This window comes from Boleophthalmus pectinirostris, unplaced genomic scaffold (assembly GCF_026225935.1).
Source record: "Boleophthalmus pectinirostris isolate CB_2022bp ecotype Guang Dong unplaced genomic scaffold, ASM2622593v1 HiC_scaffold_20, whole genome shotgun sequence".
In the NCBI taxonomy this organism is placed as follows: domain Eukaryota; kingdom Metazoa; phylum Chordata; class Actinopteri; order Gobiiformes; family Gobiidae; genus Boleophthalmus; species Boleophthalmus pectinirostris.
In genome coordinates, this window is record NW_026571153.1 from 3,056,409 (window position 1) to 3,078,412 (window position 22,004).

Below are 22,004 nucleotides of genomic sequence, written 5' to 3' on the forward strand. Positions count from 1 at the left end.
GTCACTGGGGCAGCAGTTTAAGCAGGGACTCCCAGACTTCCTTCACCCCGGACATGTCCCCCAGCTCCTCCAGGGGGATCCTGAGGCGTTCCCAGGCCAACTGAGAGACACAGTCCCTCCGGTGTGTCCCGGGTCTTCCCCGGGGCCTCCTTCCAGTGGGACATGCCCAGAACACCTCCCGAGGGAGACGCCCAGGAGACATCAGAGAGACATCAGAACAGACGCCCAGAAACATCAGAACAGACGCCCAGGAGACATCAGAACAGACGCCCAGAAGACATCAGAACAGACGCCCAGGAGACATCAGAACAGACGCCCAGGAGACATCAGAACAGACGCCCAGGAGACATCAGAGAGACATCAGAACAGACGCCCAGAAGACATCAGAACAGACGCCCAGGAGACATCAGAACAGACGTCCAAAAGACATCAGAACAGACGCCCAGGAGACATCAGAACAGACGCCCAGAAGACATCAGAACAGACGCCCAGGAGACATCAGAACAGACGCCCAGGAGACATCAGAACAGACGTCCAGAAAACATCAGAACAGACGCCCAGGAGACATCAGAACAGACGCCCAGGAGACATCAGAACAGACGCCCAGGAGACATCAGAACAGACGCCCAGGAGACATCAGAACAGACACCCAGAAGACATCAGAACAGACGCCCAGGAGACATCAGAACAGACGTCCAGGAGACATCAGAACAGACGTCCAGAAAACATCAGAACAGACGCCCAGGAGACATCAGAACAGACACCCCAGAAGACATCAGAACAGACGCCCAGAAGACATCAGAACAGACGCCCAGGAGACATCAGAACAGACGTCCAGGAGACATCAGAACAGACGCCCAGAAAACATCAGAACAGACGCCCAGGAGACATCAGAACAGACGCCCAGGAGACATCAGAACAGACACCCAGAAGACATCAGAACAGACGCCCAGGAGACATCAGAACAGACGTCCAGAAAACATCAGAACAGACGCCCAGGAGACATCAGAGAGACATCAGAACAGACGCCCAGAAGACATCAGAACAGACGCCCAGAAGACATCAGAACAGACGCCCAGAAGACATCAGAACAGACGCCCAGAAGACATCAGAACATCAGAACAGACGCCCAGAAGACATCAGAACAGACGCCCAGAAGACATCAGAACAGACGCCCAGAAGACATCAGAACAGACGCCCAGGAGACATCAGAGAGCATCAGAAAGAACGCCAGGAGACATCAGAGAGACATCAGAACAGACGCCCAGAAGACATCAGAACAGACGCCCAGGAGACATCAGAACAGACGCCCAGGAGACATCAGAACAGACGCCCAGGAGACATCAGAACAGACGCCCAGGAGACATCTGTTGTGTTGTGCCCTCATTTTATTATTTGTATTATGATAGAGACTTATGATTTGACCAATGGTGTGTAAGAACACTTGATCACGTGAGGCACAAAATTATGAATGGCCTGCACCTGTGAATAAAAGTGTGTGTCCGTGGAGAATGGGGTAACCACACAAAAAGAGAATACAAAGTGTACTGTGTTTTAATGCTCACGACAACGCTGCGTAAAAGGACCCTGCTAACAGGTTATGGGCCCAGAGTCATTTTACGCAGTTTGAGGAGCGGTCTCCAGGTGAATGTCGCGACGGTAAATGCGTGCACCTGAGTTCAGCCACTGACCGCAAACATGAGTAAAAACAGAGAAAAGGACACTGTGCCAAGCCGCTGGGGCAGACTCGTATTTCATGGCGATGAAAAAGGATACGAGCTGTGGGAGACAAAGTTTTTGGGCCACCTCCGTCTCCAAGGATTGAAGGACACTATTTTACAATCACCTGGTCCTGACGACGAAGATGATGACGAGAAGAATGCTGAGGCCTATGCGGAGCTTATCCAGTTCCTGGATGACAAGAGCCTGTCGCTGGTAATGCGCGAGGCGGTGGATGATGATGGACGCGAGGCGCTGAGGATTCTCCGGGAATATTACGCTGGCAAAGGGAAGCCAGAGAGTGATAAACTTGTACACTGAATTAACGTCTCTACAAAAGTCACCGATGGAAAATGTCACTGAGTATGTAATCAGAGCAGAGACTGCGATTACTGCGTTGCGAAGCGCAGGTGAGGCGCTCAGTGACGGACTTTTGATAGCAATGGTTTTAAAGGGGCTGCCAGAGACATTTAAACCATTTGCCATTCAAGTTTCTCAGAGTGAAGATAAAATGACTTTTGCGGAGTTTAAGACAAAGCTCCGGAGTTATGAGGACATTGAAAATATGCGTGCAACTGTGTCTGAGGACAACGTGATGAAGGCGAGAGCGCAATTTGGCACAAGGCGCGCACCAGAGAGCGCAAAGGACAGTGGCAATACGGACATTGAGTGTTATAAGTGTGGTGTCAGAGGCCACATAGCCAAAAGCTGTCCGCGCAAGCAGTGGTGCAGTCACTGTAAAAGTAACACACACAACAATACGACGTGTAGACGGAGGAAGCAGCGGGATAACGCACAGCGAGCGTCCGACGCGGAGAGCAAGGAATATGCTTTCCGGATAAGTGACTCGGAGATGCAGGTGCCAGATGTCAAAAGCAAAGGTTTGATGGTGGATGCGGGTGCAACGTCACATATCATCACAGACATCGCCAAGTTCAAGAGGTTCGATGCCAGTTTCCAGGCCGGGACGCATTGTGTGGAGCTAGCAGATGGCACCAGGAGCAACGGAGTCGCCAAGCACAGAGGGGACGCAGAGGTGTGGTTGGTCGACAGCAGGGGGCACCGTCTCAAAACAACGCTGAGGAGGGCCTTGTACATCCCAACTTATCCTCAGGATATCTTCTCTGTGAAAGCTGCCACCACGTGTGGAGCCACGGTGATCTTCAGTGAGAAGAAGAACGTTCTGCTACATAAAGACGGCACTAAATTTCCCATACATGTACACAACAAACTGTACTATCTGCACACATCAGAAAGTGACAGTGAAGACCAGTGTAACAAATGTCATGATTTGCAGACTTGGCATGAAATTCTAGGACACTGCAATTTTGCAGATATCATGAAATTAAGCATGTTGTAAGTGGTGTGGAGATTAAGAATGACAGATTAACAGACGCCCAGAAGACATCAGAACAGACGCCCAGAAGACATCAGAACAGACGCCCAGGAGACATCAGAACAGACGCCCAGAGACATCAGAACAGACGCCCAGGAGACATCAGAACAGACGCCCAGAAGACATCAGAACAGACGCCCAGAAGACATCAGAACAGACGCCCAGGAGACATCAGAACAGACGCCCAGAGAGACATCAGAACAGACGCCCAGGAGACATCAGAACAGACGCCCAGGAGACATCAGAACAGACGCCCGAGCCTCAGCCGCTCCTCTCAACGTGGAGGAGCAGCGACTCTACTCCGAGCTCCTCCCGTGTGACTGAGCTCCGTATCCGCGATCTCGTCCTTTCGGTCGTTATTTATTACTTTAATTTATGAGTTACTGCGTTTTATTGTATTATTTTCTCTGTGCCGCCCTTTGGAAATGGTCCTGTTTATAAAATGTGCTATAGAAATAAAGTGGATTGGATTGAAATACACTTCTCAAACTCATCGCGGCGATTCATTTGGATATAAAAATGCATTAGGAAAGTGAGTGACAACTTTGGACCACTGCAAACATTTTAAAATAACGTAGTTGTGTTGTTTTTTTTTACGTTTAAAGACAGTAAAAGTCATGAACAGCATGTTTAAACTGAGAATATTAAACAACATTTGTCCGTGTTTACAGTGCGGTTGTGTGTAATCGCTGTGCAATCCCCTCGGGCGCCGTCACACCTACAACTTTTGTCCAACAGTTAGTAAACATGTCACAGTAATTATGATAACGACTTAATACGAAAGCTGGAACAACACATTTAGAGGCTCAGTATTTATCTTGTGCGCAATTTTCTTTGGTTCTTTCGTAAGAGTGAGGAAATTTAGGGTGTTTTTGAGCTGTAAATGGTTGAATAAATGACCAAAAATGAAACTATGAAAAAATTTGGCAAGATTTGAGGCAAAATTGTGCATCTAATCACGTTAATCTGTCAATCTGTCATTTTGCACTTTAAAGGAAAGGCATGGACGCTGGGCTCTGGAGTGACCTTGTGCCCTCACCTTGCACCCTCTGCAGCTTGGTGCGCCCAAACGCCATGGGCAGGTTCAGCGGGATGAAATGCTCGTGGTTGCAGACGGTCATGAGGAATTCAAATTTCATCTCCGACAGCAGCTGGAACATCGGAGCAAAACATAAGCACAACACATGCAAAGACACATGCAAAACCAGAGCTGAATTTGCGTGTCAAAAGGGGAAGTATTATTTTGGACATCAAACGGACGTGGTGAACAATAGCTGTGTGTTTGTGTTTGACAAGGAAACAGACGTCTAATTCTGGAACAACACAACATTGTCAAGTGTTTGAAAAGCAGATTATAAATACAATTATAGGGATTCAGTCATGTAAAAATGTCCAAAAAGGCCGAAGCAAAAACAAAGAGACTTTTAAACTACATTTACTCTACAACTGCCACGTTTACATGATGTTTTTTAAATCTGAATTAATTAGGGATGTAATAATAATCAAAATATCGTGATATCGTATCGTCAGAGTTCTCACAATATATCGAATTACAAGTGTCTTTGCTTAAATTAAGAGTTATGGTGAACAGTGTCGGGGAGTAACAGATTACATGTACCGGAGTTATGTAATCAGAGTACAAATGATGAGTAACTGTATTCAGTTACAGTTACTGTTTCAGTGAGTGGGAATTGGATTACAGTTACTTTGTTGAAATAAATGGATTACACAGAGGGATTTTCCTGTTTTCACATTTTGGGCTAAATCCTTTTTTTTTTTTTTTTTTCTTTTCTCGGTAATTCCACTCATTGCCAGAAACTAAACCAGGACTAAAACAAGACTAAACCAGGATTTAACAGGACTAAACCAGGACTAACCAGGACTAAACAAGACTAAACCAGGATTTAACAGGACTAAACAGGACTAAACCAGGTCTAAACCAGGTCTAAACCAGACTAAAGGACTAAACCAGCTAAAACCAGGACTAAAAAGAACTAAAACAGGACTAATCCTGCTGTGCGGACCATGTCTCCTCTTCTTCTATCAATAATATTTTTTATTTGGTTCAGTAAAGTTTGGGCTTTTTATTTTCTTTTATCAGACAAAACTTCTTATGTTACGATTTCCTTGTCTTTGCTTCTCTACAGCAAATCAAGTAATCCAAAGTATTCAGATTACTTTACTCAGTTTAAGTAATTTAATGCATTATGTTACAAACTACATTTTGGGGTATGTAATCTGTAGGGGATTACATTTTAAAAGTCTCCTTCACAACACTGATGGTGAAGCAATAGATAAAAAAAGACAGAGAACTACATAGACCACAGGTGTCAAACATACGGCCCGGGGGCCAGATCCGGCCCTCCAAGACCTTTAATCTGGCCCTTGGCTGATTTTCTACTAAAATATTTTAATTATATTTTCTATTAAAATCTTGTTAATTTTCTGTGGTGTTTATCACAGCAGCGTCTCCAGCGTCTCTGTACGTGGCCCCTCCCACCAGAGCAGCACAAATGAAGACTTGTCTCTTTCCAAACGCTCTTAAAGGACGATCGTTTTGACTGTTGACCGTGACACCCTCATCAGAAAAATGTCCAACATGAGAAAAGTGGAGCCGAGTGCAGGATTTTACAACAAAAATTGACTTATTCCTATTTATACAAGTTAATGTTAAACAAGTTCATGTTAAAACATTGTGTTGAAATTGTATTTTTCTTAAAGTTTCAGGTTGTTCATAATATTATAATATTTTGTAAAAGAAAGAGTTCATCAATTTAAAAATAATAGATTTGTGTTTCTCTGCACAAATATTTGAACTTATTGTTATTTTTGGGGTTTATATGTCATGATTTTTCTGATTCGGCCCCTTTGGGATCAAAGTAAGTTGGATACGGCCCCCGGATCAAAATGAGTCTGACACCCCTGTTTTAGAGGACAGAGGTTTTGTGGTGCAAATGTATCAGTCTTTTTAACACATGTTGTTTTGAGAAGAAAAACACTTTATTATACAGTCCCCAGCCAACTTGCCGAACTACTTTCCTCAGCAACAAAACCGGCCAGGATCTGGGCTCACCGGACGCTTTCGGAGGTAAAGTCAGAGTGGATGCAACACACTGCTGACGGGGACGACACACAGATTCATGTCAAAAAACCTGAACTATCCCTTTAAGGAGAGATTTTTAGACTATGCCAAGGCACCATAAAGTCTCTCCTACATTTCATTTCAAAGATGCGAGCTGGAAATCCATGATAAAAAAGTTAAATCAAGATGTTACAATCATAATCAGCTCGAACTAAACGTATTTTAGTGAGCAGTTAAGGTTCTAAAAGCAACAAACTGAGATGGATAAAACGTTGGTGATGTGGGTAGAGTTTTTATCAGATCAGAGCCCACATCGCGGGTTCCAGATTAAACGGTTTTGGTTTGACTGTCGCCATCCAAACGTGTCCAGCAGGACGTCTGATGAGAGAGTTTTCTGATCCGGACACTTTGGGATCAAAGTCGGTTGAATTCGGCCCCCGGATCAAAATGAGCTTGACACCCCTGACATAGACCATGATCCTTTGCTCCATTTCAGTGCAGACGACAAGAAGAAATAACAGTTCTAACACTTTTGAGTCTTGTCAAGACATTTTAAGAGGAAAAAGTCACATTTTTAAAATTGTAGCTTTTTAGCCTCCACAAAATATCACAATAAATATCGTACAGAGAGATTTGGATATTGTTACATCCCTAATCGTGAGCTTTCCCACGATATCGCAATAAACATCGTACCGTGAGGTTCATACCGTGATGATATCGTATCGTGAGACTTGGACATCGTTACAGCCCTAGAATTAATTGTTCTGAATTAAATTGTTCTGAATTCAAATATTCTCCTTCGTGTTTACATGGAAATAATCATTCCGAACTGAGGTCCTTTCATCCATCCATTTTCTTCCTCGGGGGCATCAGTCTAAGCAGTGAACTCCCAGACTTCCCTCACCCCGGACACTTCCTCCAGCTCCTCTGGTGGGATCCTGAGGCGTTCCCAGGCCAGTCCAGAGACATAGTCCCTCCAGCGTGTCCTGGCTTTTCCTTTGGTCTTCTCCCGGTGCGACATGCCCGGAATACCTCTCCAGGGAGGCGTCCAGGAGGCATCCGGAACAGATGCCCGAGCCTCAGCTGCTCCTCTCGACGTGAAGGAGCAGCGGCTCTACTCCGAGCTCCTCCTGAGTGACTGAGCTCCTCACCCTGTCTCTAAGGGAGACGCCCAGACACCCTGCGAAGGAAACTCATTTGTGCCGCTTGTATTCGCGATCTCGTCCTTTCGGTCATTACCCAGAACTCATGACCAGAGGTGAGTGGAGGAATGAAGACTGACTGTAAATCGAGAGCTTCGCCTTTCGACTCAGCTCCTCTTCACCACAACGGTCCGATACAGCGACCGCATCACTGCACCTGTCCACCTGTCAACCTCACGCTCCATCCTCCCCTCACTCAAGAACAAGACCCCGAGATACTTGAACTCCTCCACTTGAGGCAAATCCGAGTTGATGTTTACATGGAAAAACACATTAAATCACCTTTTTTTTAAATTCCACTCAGCGTCTGGGGGCGAGGAAGGGTTCTGATTGGACAGGGACATGACAGTATCTACGTCGACCAGAAGAAAACACACACTTCAGCTGCCTGTCATCTCGGTTTGTCGTTACGCCACGGACACAAACACGATCCAAACTTTTTCCGCGGTGGTTCAGATGCTGTAGAATTGTCTCATCACGCTTTACGTCTGTCGGCCGAGGAAGAGGAGGAGGAGGGAAGAGTGTCGGAGAAGGGAGGAAGAAGACAAAGTGAGTGTGAGGCTGCTCTACCTCAGCCCACTCCCACATCCAGCTCACAATCCAAAGAGACGGGGAGGAAAGTCCGAAGACAGGACTGATGGAGCCGGATCGTCTGGATTGCGTCAGAAGAGCGACACAACGAGCATGAACTGAACAACCGCAATCATTTTTAAGAAGAATAAACATTTACATGATCCAGGAAGAAATTCGTCCGGCTTTAAAATAGGAAGAAACCACCCACTTACTTCGGAATTAAGTTTTGTTTCAATTAATAATTTTCATTAGAAATTAAGTGTTTACATGCTGTTTTTAAAGCGGAATTAAATTCTTTTTATTCGGAATTAAAGCTCTTATGTAAACGTGGCAACTGTTTGGTAACATTTATAAGAGTTGGTGCAAAATTTTTAAGTTTGACATTGAAACTGAAGTCTGCACAGCTGTAACCAACTGCACATTTATTGGATTTAGTGTTTTCCCTTGAAGAATGCTTTTTCCTTCTTAAATAATAAAACATTTGTGGACATGTACCTTCGGATCCTTGAGGGTGAAGTGACACATGTAGTGATTGACCAGAGCAAAGCCAAATCCTCTGTTCATCAAAGTCAGGCACCTCTGAAAGACAAAAACAACACGTGTAATGATGAGCGTCAGTAGAAAAATGCTATATTTCTTTTTATTTACTTTAAATTTATCTGTCGTGTAAGAATTAAACAACGAGGAGCTGTGAGTTACAGTGTTTTAACACAAAGGAATGACATGGAACTGGCTCTATTCACGCTTACGTCACGAAACCAGAAGACGTTTGGAAACTCTGTTGGCGATTGAAAACAGAAAAGATGGCCCAGATTTCTTCATTTAGATGTTTATAAATTGCCTATTAATTTGTGTATTATAATTTGTCTAATTTAAAAAAACAAACAAACAAACAAAAAATGAAGTGCGGTCTTAACAAACTGCTCTGAGTAGTTTCATCGACTTACACCGTCGTCCCACAAACTGAAAACTTTTAAACCTGACAACTTTCTGTCTGTCTGTGGACCTTTAAGGCATTATTATTTCTTTTAGTTGAAGCTAGTCTCTCCTAACCATCGTTCGTTTGTTTACCTGTGGCTATGGTGATGCTCAGAGCGAAGTGATGTAGATGAGTGATTAACCGTTGCTGGATTATCTAAACACACTTAGCATCAGAATCTTCACTGACCATGATGTAATTGTATTTGTACAGGTGACGTTGAACTAGCCAGACTGGCACCACAAAGTGCCTCCGCTCAATTTAATTTCTCTCCAGCAACCGGGTCAGGAATCAAAGTACACTAGACCACAGGTGTCAAACATAAGGCCTGAGGGCCAGATCTGGCCCTCAAAGACCTTTAATCTGGCCCTCGGCTGATTTTCTACTAAAATATTTTAATTATATTTTCTATTAAAATCTTGTTAATTTTCTGTGGTGTTTATCACAGCAGCGTCTCCAGCGTCTCTGTACGTGGCCCCTCCCACCAGAGCAGCACAAATGAAGACTTGTCTCTTTCCAAACGCTCTTAAAGGACGATCGTTTTGACTGTCGACCGTGACACCCTCATCAGAAAAATGTCCAACATGAGAAAAGTGGAGCCGAGTGCAGGATTTTACAACAAAAATTTACTTATTCCTATTTACATACAAGTTCATGTTAAAACTTTGTGTTGAAATGGTATTTTTCTTAAAGTTTCAGGTTGTTCATAATATTATATTTTGTAAAAGAAAGAGTTCATCAATTAAAAAAGATTTCTGTAATAGATTTGTGTTTCTCTGCACAAATATTTGAACTTATTGATATTTTTGGGGTTTATATGACATGAGTTTTCTGATCCGGCCCCTTTGGGATCAAAATAGGTTGAATACGGCCCCCGGAACAAAATGAGTTTGACACCCCTGCACTAAATGGTTTGTAAGAACATCGTTAGTTAGACCGCGCACCGGCCAATCAGAGAAGAGCTGTGAAGCCACGAGGTCAAACTGGGTCCCTTTTGTGGACCAGCACGACAGTAAACAAAGCGTCGAGATGGATGAAAACTGTGAGTCTCCAACCTGTTGCTCAGGAGCTACCAGAACCTTTCCACTCCTTTCCACGTAACTCGCCAAGGGATTTCTGAATTATACGTATTGTCCTGAATAACTCAAATTTGATTAATTACCATTGCAAATTGCAATTGCAATGAGAAAATTCAAGCAGTCAGTGAAGTTAAATACCTCGGCCTCATTCTAGATGAAAATTTAAAATTTACCGGTCACACAAAATACTTGGCGAAGAAGATTAAGACTAGTCTCAGTTGGTTTTGTTTCATACGTAAAGATCTATCGCTCCACACTTCTAAACTCTTCATGAACGCGATGATCTTCTCTCATCTTTCTTATTGTATCACCTCATGGTCCCAGGCTCCTCAACCACATTGAAACAGCTTTGTTCATTTTACAAACTGACCCTTAAGATCCTTGACAAAAAGTCCAAACACCGGCACCACTGTGAAATTAAAAAGAAACATCAACTTTTTGACTTTGAAAATTTTATCAATTTTAATCATCTTAAATTATTTTTGAAGTGTCTTAACTGCGACACACCATTACACTCAGAATTTGCCAGGACCATAAAACGTTCACACAGAGCGAACACAAGAGGAGCTACTCGTGGTGACTGTGTTGTTCCTCGGTACAGGACGACTCTGGGTCAGTCCTCGTTCTCTTTTAAAGGGGCCAGTCTGTGGAACGGTTCACCAGCTCATTTAAAATTGGAAACCAACAACAACAAATTTAAAAGGAAATTAAAATTATTGTATGTTTCCAATCAAAACTGCAACCACTGAAAATGCACTGTATATATTTTATCTGTATGTAATTTATGTGTCTTGTATTCTCTGTTTTTATGTGTGTAGTTTATATTTTTATACGGACAGGTGTTGAAAACTGTGCTAAAACACTCAAAGCAACGCATCTGGCTTGTCTAATGCGATTGTGATGTCCTTAATAAACATAAAAATTAAAAAAAAGTGTTATTTTGAACTTAGCGTTTTAATACATGAATAATGGTTTTAGGTTTTATAGGCGTCTAACTGTACTTTCCCTCTTAGATCCACTCGATTTCCAGCAACCGCTAAAATTAGTAGCTCTCCGGCATTTTCGTTTTGTAAAGGCAGCTCACCGGATGTAAAAAGGTTGGAGATCCCTGACGTAGACGAAGACAGACATTCTGTATTGTCAGCGATTCCCAAGAACAGACGGAACAAAGAGAATGTTTGGTGAAATTTTATCAAGGGGAAAGACATTATTGTTCTTCTTCCTACGGGATTTGGGGCATTACAAACGTCACGACCAAACAGCAGCAATTCGTACCCGCCTGCCGTCGAGTGAACGAATCCTAATGCTGCGAGGTCAGACGGTTTCTACGAAGTGAAACCGTCTCATGAATCGGGCTAATGCTTGACCCATAGACTGTATAAAAAAGTGGACTAAGTGAGTGATGAAGCTCTCGATGCTCACGGTTACAGGAGCAAAACTGAAGCCAGGCTCTATTCTCGCGTCGAATCGTATTGAATCGAAAGTGCACTGTATCGAAAAGCGTATCGTATCGTGGCTTATGTATCAAGGTTTGTATCATATCGGCAGCTTCTTTATGATACCCAACCCTAGAATCAATATCTTGAAACCGATACCTGATCCAGAGATTTTTTCTCACTAAAACTGAAAAATTTACCGTATTTTCCACACTATAGGGCGCTCTGGATTATAAGGCGCACTGTCATTGGTCTATTTCCGAACTTTTTTCACATAAACCGCACCGGACTATAAGGCGCATTAAACGAAACACAACGGTTAGATAAGTCGGTCAAACTTTATTTAACGCGCTCGCAATAGCTCTCAACTTTGTTCAATTGTAACGCGTAAAAAAAATACTGTCTGAGACGCTAAACTGTCATCGTATTCACAACAACTCATAACTTGTTCAAACGTCCAGCACGCCCACATCCCTCGTCATTATCCGAGTCAGTGTGGTTACTGTTCCCTGGCAGTTCAGTGATGATTCAGGTCTTGGTGAAAGCTCGGACCACAGTTGATCCTGATCCTTAGCCCGGGCGTCCACGATCCGTCGGTAAGTCGCTCGGCGCGGTCTCCCTGTCTTGGTGAATGTGTGTTCGTCTTCTCTCATCCACTGCTCCCACGCAGCTCACACTTTCACTTTATAACAGCCTTGAGTTTAACGTGGGCGTTGTGAGCGCGTCTCTTGACACGTGCATTTTGATATTAAAAGGAATCACAGTATGTATTACCGTATTTTCTATTAGTCGCACCATCATTAAATGGTCTATTTTTGAACTTTTTTCACAAATAAACCACGTGGGACTTTAAAGGAAACCCAACAGTTGGATGGGTCAGTGGTTTTGTTTGTTTGTTCGTTCGTTCACGGTGACTCTGGGCTTTGTTCGGTTGTGGCGTGTAGGGAGGGTGCTGTCTGGGACCAACGGATTGTCGTCGTGTTCGCAGTGACTCAGTTGTTCAGTCGTGTCTAGAAGCGTCACGTCGCGCTCGCTTTTTCGGTTCGTTCCTCCGTTCCGTTCCTCGTGGCCGTGGAGTGACGAGTGTGTCTGTGGGTGTTTTTCGCCGCGCGGTCGCTGTCTGCTCCGTGTGTGTTTGCGTGTTCTGCGGGTGGTGCGGCTTTGTAGTTTACTGAAGTCGTACTGGGACACCTGAGTGGATTCGTGTATGGGGCGCTCTGGATTGTGGCGCGCTGAAGCGGTTAGAGGCTTAAGAGCGCGTCTAATAGCCCGGAAAATACAGTACTCTGCGATGCTCCTGACTACGGGAGCCATAACGCTGCATGTGGTGCGGCTTTGTAGTTTACTAAAGTCGTACTAAGACACCCCAATAAATTCATATATAAGGCACTCTGGATTTTAAGGCACGCAGTCGTTTTTTGATTAAATGAAAGGCTTTTAAGTGCGGAAAACACCGTAGCCCCATGAGATAAAACCCTCTTTTAGGAAACGGGACATAGAACAGAACAGAAGCAGACCTTGATGAAGTTGGCGAGGCTGATGTTGACGGCGCGCGCCTCCTCCGGGATCTCCAGATGCCGGATGGTGATGTGGGGCATGATGGACAGGATCAGGGACTGCAGGGCCTGGTGGTAGCTCTCCGGGAACCGCTGAGTCCGGGGCATCTGAGCAAAAAAACACGACACATACGTAAAGAATGAACGCCGTGTTTGGTAAAGGAAAATACTGGACTACTGAAAAGTAAATATTAGAGCTGCAAACAGGAAACAAATCAAAAGACAGAGATACTGCAATTATAATAAAAACTCTCTTTACTGAAACAATTTAATGTGTTTTTCCACATTAAACAACAGTTCTGTCTTTTATATTACCATGTGTAATGAAATGTGTGTAATCCCTCAGTGGTCCAGCAAGGTTTCAGAATGGTCCAGGTCTACACCAGGTCTAAACCAGGTCCATGGGCGTATACTCGTCTGTGTGCTGTTCAGAAAAGGTTCATTTCTGGGACTTTTGTAGTATCGATACCTGCTCAAGTGAGTACTTTCGATACTAGTTTTAGTATCTGACTTTGAGTTGGTGGAATGTGTTGATGTCATATTTCCAGATGGGGGCAAAAGTAAAGGTGAATTTCCAAATATAGAACCTCATAATTTCTATTACTGGCTAGAGTCGACCCAAGACCTGCTGTATAGAACTTTTTTTTTTTTTTACAATGGCTGGAAGTGTCTCGCTGTAGGTTTGTGGAACTTGGCGTTTAATGTTTTTTTCTGTGGCAAAATGTGCGTGTAAATGTGTGTCGTGTTCTCCAGCAGCTTCATAAATCTGCCCCATCACCAAATCTTCAACTCCACGAAGGATAAACATTCTAACATGAACAATTTATCCACAAATATCAAGAGAAGAAAGACGAAAACTTAAAGGAAACGACGACGCATTAGTGAAATCGATTTTTAATTTTAATTGTAGAATCAGTCTGAATGAACAAACACACCTTACCCCCTGTCTTCCTGTCAAAAATAGTCCACATAAACAAGGGCATTTCTCATATATGATGTAATTTACTAACTACATCACAACCACTCAGTTGACGCCTGTTCATTTTTCATTTCTGACATGTTTTTTTTTTTTAATGGTACGTTTGCCGCATACTTGTGGACTGACTCAACTGACAGATTGGGGGAGGGGGGAATTAATGCTCATGTAATCTTGATTTGTTCAGTATTATCATTATTTTTATTGTTATTATTATGAAATTAGTGTTTAATGACGAGTTACGTATGGCTATTTTTACATTTTCAAGTGAATAATATACACTGTGCCTCGTCGTTGTTCTCCTTTAAGTTTTCGTCTTTCTTTCTTTCTTTGATAGTTTAGAAGAATGTTTATCCTTTGTGGTCCTTGTTGGTTGAAAATTTGGTGATTTGGCAGATTTATGAAGCTGCTGGAGAATACGACACACATTTGAACACACATTTTGCCAAAGAAAACCATTAAACGAAAGTTCCACAAACCTAAAGCGGGACACTTCCGCTTCCACTTTGTAAAAAACGTCTATTACAACAAACATCTAGAGTTAAATAATATTAATTTTACCTGCCCCACGTCTGTATTAAAGGTTGTATGGAGGATTTTTTTTTTTGTTTCAAACTGTCAGTGAAAGATTAAAATACCATTACAGAGACGCAGCAGCTTTGTAATTATGATGACCAAAAAAAAAAGAACTAAAATCTATCAACTGTGGACGTAGTGAGGCCAGATAAACATCAGCCAATAGAAAACGAGGCTCCCTCATTTTCTATTGGCTGTTAGGTTGTCAATCAAACTCCCTAGTGTAACTGACTCGTCGGAGCGCGGGGATTACGTGGTTTACGCAGCGGTTCTTAGAGGCTTTTTCGAACTGTCGCTTCCTCGCATTTCACACAAAGTTTGTCGCGACGGCGGACGAGAATCCACGACCGGTTCGCCGCGAAAGAAAGTCCGTTTTTGAGGTCGCCGAAAGAAGAAGAGAAGAGGAAAAGGAGCAAAGCCAAACTGAGGTGATTCTTGGAGATCTCGTCCAGCGATGGCGCGACCGAAGCAGACGAAGAGTCTAAAAACTGACGCGTCGGTCGCTGAATTACTTCTAGACAGGAAACTTCAACAGTAATTCTGAACGCGCACAAGGACTGTCGCTGTATTTCCCTTCCCTTAAAAAAATCCTCTATACAACCTTTAAATAACATTTGCCTATAAAATGTCGCGATGTGATCTAAACCCCAGCAATACTTTTGAAAACCCTACAAAAAACAACACTTAAAAGATGAACTAAGCACCATTTTTTATTATTTTTTATTGTTTGTGACGCCACCCGGGGCAAGTTAAAGGTCAGATCAGCGCTATAAAAACACCGGCGCGCAGACAAAGTAATAACATCTCTCTGGAGACAAACAGATAACCTACCTTTCCCCGAACTGCATACACATACTATGTAAATATTGTAGTTGTGCAAATTTGCATTGTGGTCACGGACTGTAAGCAAACTTTGACCTTATACTCATGTTTGCCTTACAGTGGAATATAAAACTGTACATTTTATGGTCCGAAACAACTTTGACAGATGAAGTCAATGTGGTTTTTTATTACACGCAATAAGATATTTCGAGTTATTAACCAACCTTCATGCGGTTTCCCTCTTGCAGATACTGAGCCATCGACTTTGCCATAGTCTCAAAGAAGAACCAAGAGTACTAAAAAGAGAAGAAATGTTGTGTTTTAAGTACAAAATAAACATTACAAACCAAAAAATTAAGATATCACGTTTGCCAGCTTGGACTTAAGATACTGCGGTTGCTTTTGTATTGATTTCTAGTGCACCCTGCTGGTCATTAGTAGAACTACAACACAAAAAGAGCAGTAGTTTGAAGAGGATTTGATTTTGAGACCTTGAGCAGTTTGTTGATGGTGTTGAAGTCGGCGGTTTGCTTCAGGACGGCGGTGACGGCGGTGGCCAAAACCTCGTGAGTGCTGCTCGAGCTCCCGGAACACGAGCTGGTCACAAAGACGTACTGGAAAAATCGAAAAGACAAATGTGAAGAGGAAAACAAAAAGCGTCTTCAGGGTCATTTGGAGAAAAAATAAAACAAAAACAAAAAGGAATAGACTATAAATACACAATAGAACATGTTGGGTTTGTATTTTTTTGTTTGCAACTCAGTAATTTTGTTGTACAGCTACATCAGCAGTGTCGGGGAGTAACAGATTACATGTACCGGAGTTATGTAATCAGAGTACAAATTGGATTACAGTTACTTTGTTGAAATAAATGGATTACACAGCGGGATTTTCCTGTTTTTACATTTTGGGCTAAACCAGGACTAAAACCAGGACTAAATTAGGTCTAAACCAGGTCTAAACCAGGACTAAACCTGGATTAAACCAGGACTAAAACCAGGACCAGGACTAAACCAGGACTAAAACCAGGAAAACTAAAACCAGGACTAAAACAGGAAAACTAAAACCAGGACTAAAACCAGGACTAAAACCAGGACTAAAACCAGGACTAAAACAGGACTAAACCAGGACTAAACCAGGACTAAAACCAGGTCTAAAACCAGGACTAAAAACAGGACTAAACCAGGAAAACCAGGACTAAACCAGGACTAAACCAGGACCAGGAAAACCAGGACTAAAAACCAGGACTAAACCAGGACTAAACCAGGACTAAATCTAAACCAGGTCTAAACCAGGACTAAACCAGGATTTAAACCAGGATTAAAACCAGGACTAAACCAGGACTAAACCAGGGACTAAACCAGGTCTAAACCAGGACTAAACCAGGACTAAACCAGGTCTAAACCAGGACTAAACCAGGACTAAACCAGGTCTAAACCAGGACTAAACCAGGTCTAAACCAGGACCAATTTGAAGAGAACAAACATGAATGTTCAGGATGTGGTTGTTATATTCATGTAGTTTTAAAAAACATGACAATATCAAGTAATCCAAAGTATTCAGATTACATTACTCACTTTAAGTAATTTAATGGATTACGTTACAAACTACATTTTGGTGTGTGTAATCTGTAATCTGTAGGGGATTACATTTTAAAAGTCACCTTCCCAACACTGTGTATCAGACATGGCAAACTCCAAATTTGGCCCGTGAGATCATATCAAACATGTATTAGATTTGCCCGCCGGCTACAGATCGACTATAGAGACATTATTTATTTAAAATGTTGTTGTTATTTTATATTCTGCTTGTTCTGGATTCAATGTTTAAGCAAAACTATTATTAAACATTTATTTTAATAAGAAAAGGTTTAATATTACATACCTCGAAAGAAGAGAAAACATGCAGATGTTGTTGAAATTTATCAATAAATATTTAGTTTGGTTCCAGTTTTTAATTTTGGCCCAATGTGAATTTGAGTTTGACTCCCCTGTTTTACTATCCTGATTCATTAGAAGGTTTCACTTCATAGAAACTGTCTGACCTCGCAGCATTAGGATTCGTTCTCTCGACAGTAGGCGGGTACTTTTTTTATTTAACCAATCGCTGCTGTTTGGTCGTGACGTTTGTAATGCGCCGCTAACGGGACTAACTGGTATATTAAGCTTTTCCCAAATCCTGTGGGAAGAAGGACAATAACGTCTTTCCCCTTGATAAAATTCAACAGACATTGTCTTTGCTTCTGGCTTTAAATCCTCGATCTCGGGAATCATTGACAACACAGAATGTCTGACTCTTCGCTCATTGGCTGGTGCCCGAACTCGCACTTCCGGGGTTTCTGCGAACTGTCTAGGTCACAGGTGTCAAACATACGGCCCGGGGGCCAGATCCGGCCCTCCAAGACCTTTAATCTGGCCCTCGGCTGATTTTCTACTAAAATATTTTAATTATATTTTCTATTAAAATATTGGTAATTTTCTGCTGTGTTTATCACAGGTGTTTACAAGAAAAATGGACTTATTCCTATTTACAGACAAGTTCATGTTAAAACATTGTGTTGAAATTGCATTTTTTTTAAAGTTTCAGGTTGTTCATAATATTATAATATTTTGTAAAAGAAAGAGTTCATCAATTAAAAAAAAGATTTGTGTAATAGATTTGTGTTTCTCTGCACAAATATTTGAACTTATTGTTATTTTTGGGGTTTATATGACATGAGTTTTCTGATCCGGACACTTTGGGATCAAAGTCGGTTGGATACGACCCCCGGAACAAAATGAGTTTGACACCCCTGGTCTAGTGTATTCTGATTCCTGATCTAGTCGCTGGATTGAAATTAAATTGAGCGGAGGCACTAGGTGGCACCAGCCTGGTTAGCTTTAGTCCATGCATGAGGTAAAATGATAAAATATGTGTATTTTTTAATTACAATTTATCTTAAATGGGCCGATCAGAGTCAAACAAATGGTCCGGGAGCTGCACAAGGCCTGATATATTTGATCTCTTCTATATATGTACATAAAACATAGAAAGTAGTAAAAGTTGGAAGAAAAAAAAACATTAATTGAGAAGGTTTTGACTGGTAGTATCTTAAACAAGGTGACAAAAGGTCCTAGAGATGATCAGCCTTTTTTTGACACTTATAAACTACAAAATCATTCGACTAAGAAAACAAAAAAAACATCCTCACATTTTATCCTGAAATATTTGGGCTAGTTACATCACAATATTCGATTCAAATTTGAAGTAAATCTGTCCAAAAATGTGTTTTTAATCTTTTATTCCCTTGTATTTCCTTTGTAATTACATCATAGATTCTACAGAACTCTCCTCTTGTGTGACTCAGAGGCATAAATCAGTAAAACATTGTTCTTTTTGATGATTCATCACACTGTACTGTATACATATGTAGGCGTAATACCTTGACAAACGAGCGCAGGTAGTGCTCCACGCCTTCCTCGTGGCATTTGGACACTATATGAATAATCACCCTGTAATAAACACATTTTAAGAGCACATCAGCACGGCGCAGGTTAAACCGTGAGAACTGGAGGAGGAGGAGGAGGAGACACTGACCGCAGAGAGTTGACGGCCGTCTCCTGGGCCTCTTTGGTCGCTGTGGTGAGCACCTCGAACAGCTGCATTAGCACCGTGGGCAGGAAGTGGATCATCACGTGCGTCTCCATGGCATGAAGGCACTGGATGAGAGAAAGGACAGAACGAGGGCGCAAATGTTTAACGAGCAGATCAAGCGTAATGTCCAATGAAAAAGCCTGTGTTTATGTTTAAGTCTGTGTTTCTGTCAATCATCATATCATCTTTGTAATGTTTCCTTACGACTTCTTGTATTTAACTGTGATATACTGTGTTAAACTGTGATATCCAGTCCAGCTTTATTTCTATAGCACATTTTATAAACAAGTTTCTAAATGTAAAACAGTTTCCTTAAAAAAAAAGAAAAAGAAAAAAAATAAATAAGTTGAAATATGTTCCAACCAAGAAGCAACTAATAGAGCCAATAAATAAAATAATTATAATAAATAATAATAAAATCAATAGATAATAGCAGTACTAAAAAATAAAACAAATAAAAATAATAAGTAAATTAAATAAAAATAAATTAAATCAATAAATAAAAATAAAATAGATAAAAACAATAATTAATTTTTTTTTTTTTAAATGTATACAAAAAATAAATAAAAATAAAATAAAATGAAAAGAACATAAAAAATAACAGCAAACATAACATAAAAAATAAAATAAAATAACAAACATAACATAAAAAATAAAAAATAACATAACATAAAAAATAAAATAAAATAACATACATAACAAACATAAAATTAAAAAAAATAAAATAAAATAAATAAATAAAAATAAAATAAAATAAATAAATTAATTAATTAAAATAAAATAAAATAAACACAGAGGACCACACAACTCACAGAGGAATTAAAAGCCAGAGAATAAAAGTGGGTCTAAAGATGAGACTTAAACCATTCCACTGTGATATTCTGTATTAAACTCTGATATACTTTATTAAACTATGATATACAGTATTTATATTACCATATTTGTGGTATACCTGCTGTACATACTTTTAAATAATTTATGTCTTATTTGACACCAGTCTCTTGCTTTTTATTGCTACTTATTTAGAAGTTTATTAAATAAAAAAATAATAATTAAATACATTTTTTACTTTGTTCTTGTGATATGATGTGATGTGTGAGCTGCTGTGTCCAAGTCATTTCCCTTGTGGATCAATAAAATCTCAGTCTAAGTTTAAGTCTATCCAGAGAAAACAGAAACCAGGGATGAAATAATTTTGATTGTTTTAAATGTTTAACAATTAGTTGGATTGTGTTTATTTTAAGGAGACACTGTTAGTGTTTTTTTGGAAATTAGTTGGTCTAATGTAAATAGTTTCTTTAATGTGTTTTGTACCTGCCCGAGGATTGCAGATGGAAAGGATCGTAGAGCTAAATCTGGCACAGGGCATCTTTTCTCTGAGATAAATGTTGTCTGTGCACTGTCCTTGTTTTAAATAAATAAATAAATAAAATATGTATGTAATAAAAAAAATCTAATGATACTGATACTGGAGCACGTATGTAAACATATAAACATTCTTTAACTAAAATGTGGACAACCTCAAACTAGGGGTGTGCAAAAATATTGAAATATCGATATATCGTATCGTTTAATGTGTTGATACAGTATTGATATCGTGGGCTGCTGTATCGATATATCACCAAGAGTATTTTTTGCTATATTTTACTAAATTATTTTGTTTCAGCTACAGTTTTGTTGTTTGTTTAGTTGAAGGAAACTTGTTTATGCGACAAATTTAACATTTTCACAGTTTTGATGATTAAAATATTTGTGTTTCGTATCACAGCCACGATTTAGTCTTTATTTTTTATTGAACCGCATCGATTTGATTTGAAATATATCGTATTGAATCGTATCGAATCGTAAGCTTCACTGTATTGAGGTATGTATCGTATCGGCAACTAAATTTTGTTCAGAATCAATGCTCACGTATGGCATCTGTAAATTATTTTTTCCATTTCAAACAGTCATGATACAGAAGACAGTGAAGGTGTTGTAATGTGATGTGTTTTTTTTTTACTTCAGTCTGTATTTTTTTACTCCACTTTGGATTTTTGTCTCACCTTCAGGTATTTGATCAGATCTGCAGGGCTGCCCTCAGAAGTCGACCTCATCAGCTGGCAGTGTTGGAAAAAGTTATGGAGATGCAAGTCCTGAGAAAAGACCAAAATGTTGTTAAAGCAAAGTTTATATTCGCTGGTGAATCATTATATTATAGAACGTCGTACCTGAGCGTAGATGGTGGAGGCGACGTGAGTTCTGACTTTGAAAAGGGTTTTGGCGTTTTCCACCCATTTCACGTCGGGCTGGGACTGAGACGAGAGCGAGAAAGTCGGAGTTTGAATATTTATTTAAAGTCAGGAAATACATTTAAACCGAGAAACACACAAAACCTTCTTAGAGTCGTGGCCCAGGTATCCCGGAGGTAGAGTGGCTGCGACGGGTAACTGCACTTCCACAGACTTCATCCTTCCATCTCGGAGTAAAGGCATCCACGAGTAGCCCACTGAAACGAAAACACGACACTAGAGTCTGCAAACTGTGTAATAAAAAAATATTTTAATTTAGTCAATGCAAGAAAGACAAACATAAATAGGAGCGAAAAAGCATTAAGAGTACAAGATATTAGTTTGTAGAGATGATAACCAAGTAGGGAATAATGCCGCATCCTATTGTGCTCGGAAAACCAGCCTCCACCTCGAGAAAGTGCGATGGAACGGCCAATCAAATCGGGATTCTTAAACACAAACTGGGGCTAGTTCGGTGCAGACTGAGTTGGATGGACATTAAACTTTCTCGGGCATCCATATTGTCCCCGACTCTTGCAAAGGAACACATTTACAAAGGATGTTAGTAAAACTGACTCAGGACAGTATCCCAGGTGTGTGAGAGTAAAAAAAGCCCCCTCATCCCCGTTTATAGTCCCGTGGGCACGTTTTCATATTTCGATATTTCGCTTCTTTAGGGGGCTTTTTTACTCTCACACACCTGGG

At 40.9% G+C, this 22,004-nt stretch overlaps 1 protein-coding gene across 4 annotated transcripts in view; it reads right to left on the reverse strand.

Annotated features, from left to right (window-relative positions):
- The window catches only part of dock11 (dedicator of cytokinesis 11), a 208,025-nt gene that overhangs the window by 84,508 nt on the left and 101,513 nt on the right, over nt 1-22,004 (reverse strand). For all 4 annotated transcript variants that reach the window (XM_055156687.1, XM_055156686.1, XM_055156685.1 and 1 more), the window contains exons 21-30: nt 21,405-21,517; nt 21,240-21,323; nt 21,075-21,164; nt 18,973-19,094; nt 18,818-18,887; nt 15,888-16,010; nt 15,621-15,692; nt 12,984-13,130; nt 8,468-8,551; nt 4,155-4,266 (exon numbers count right to left, since the gene is read on the reverse strand). In XM_055156687.1, the coding sequence (XP_055012662.1) occupies nt 4,155-4,266; nt 8,468-8,551; nt 12,984-13,130; nt 15,621-15,692; nt 15,888-16,010; nt 18,818-18,887; nt 18,973-19,094; nt 21,075-21,164; nt 21,240-21,323; nt 21,405-21,517 (1,017 nt within the window). The remainder of the gene's footprint in view (nt 1-4,154; nt 4,267-8,467; nt 8,552-12,983; nt 13,131-15,620; nt 15,693-15,887; nt 16,011-18,817; nt 18,888-18,972; nt 19,095-21,074; nt 21,165-21,239; nt 21,324-21,404; nt 21,518-22,004) is intronic.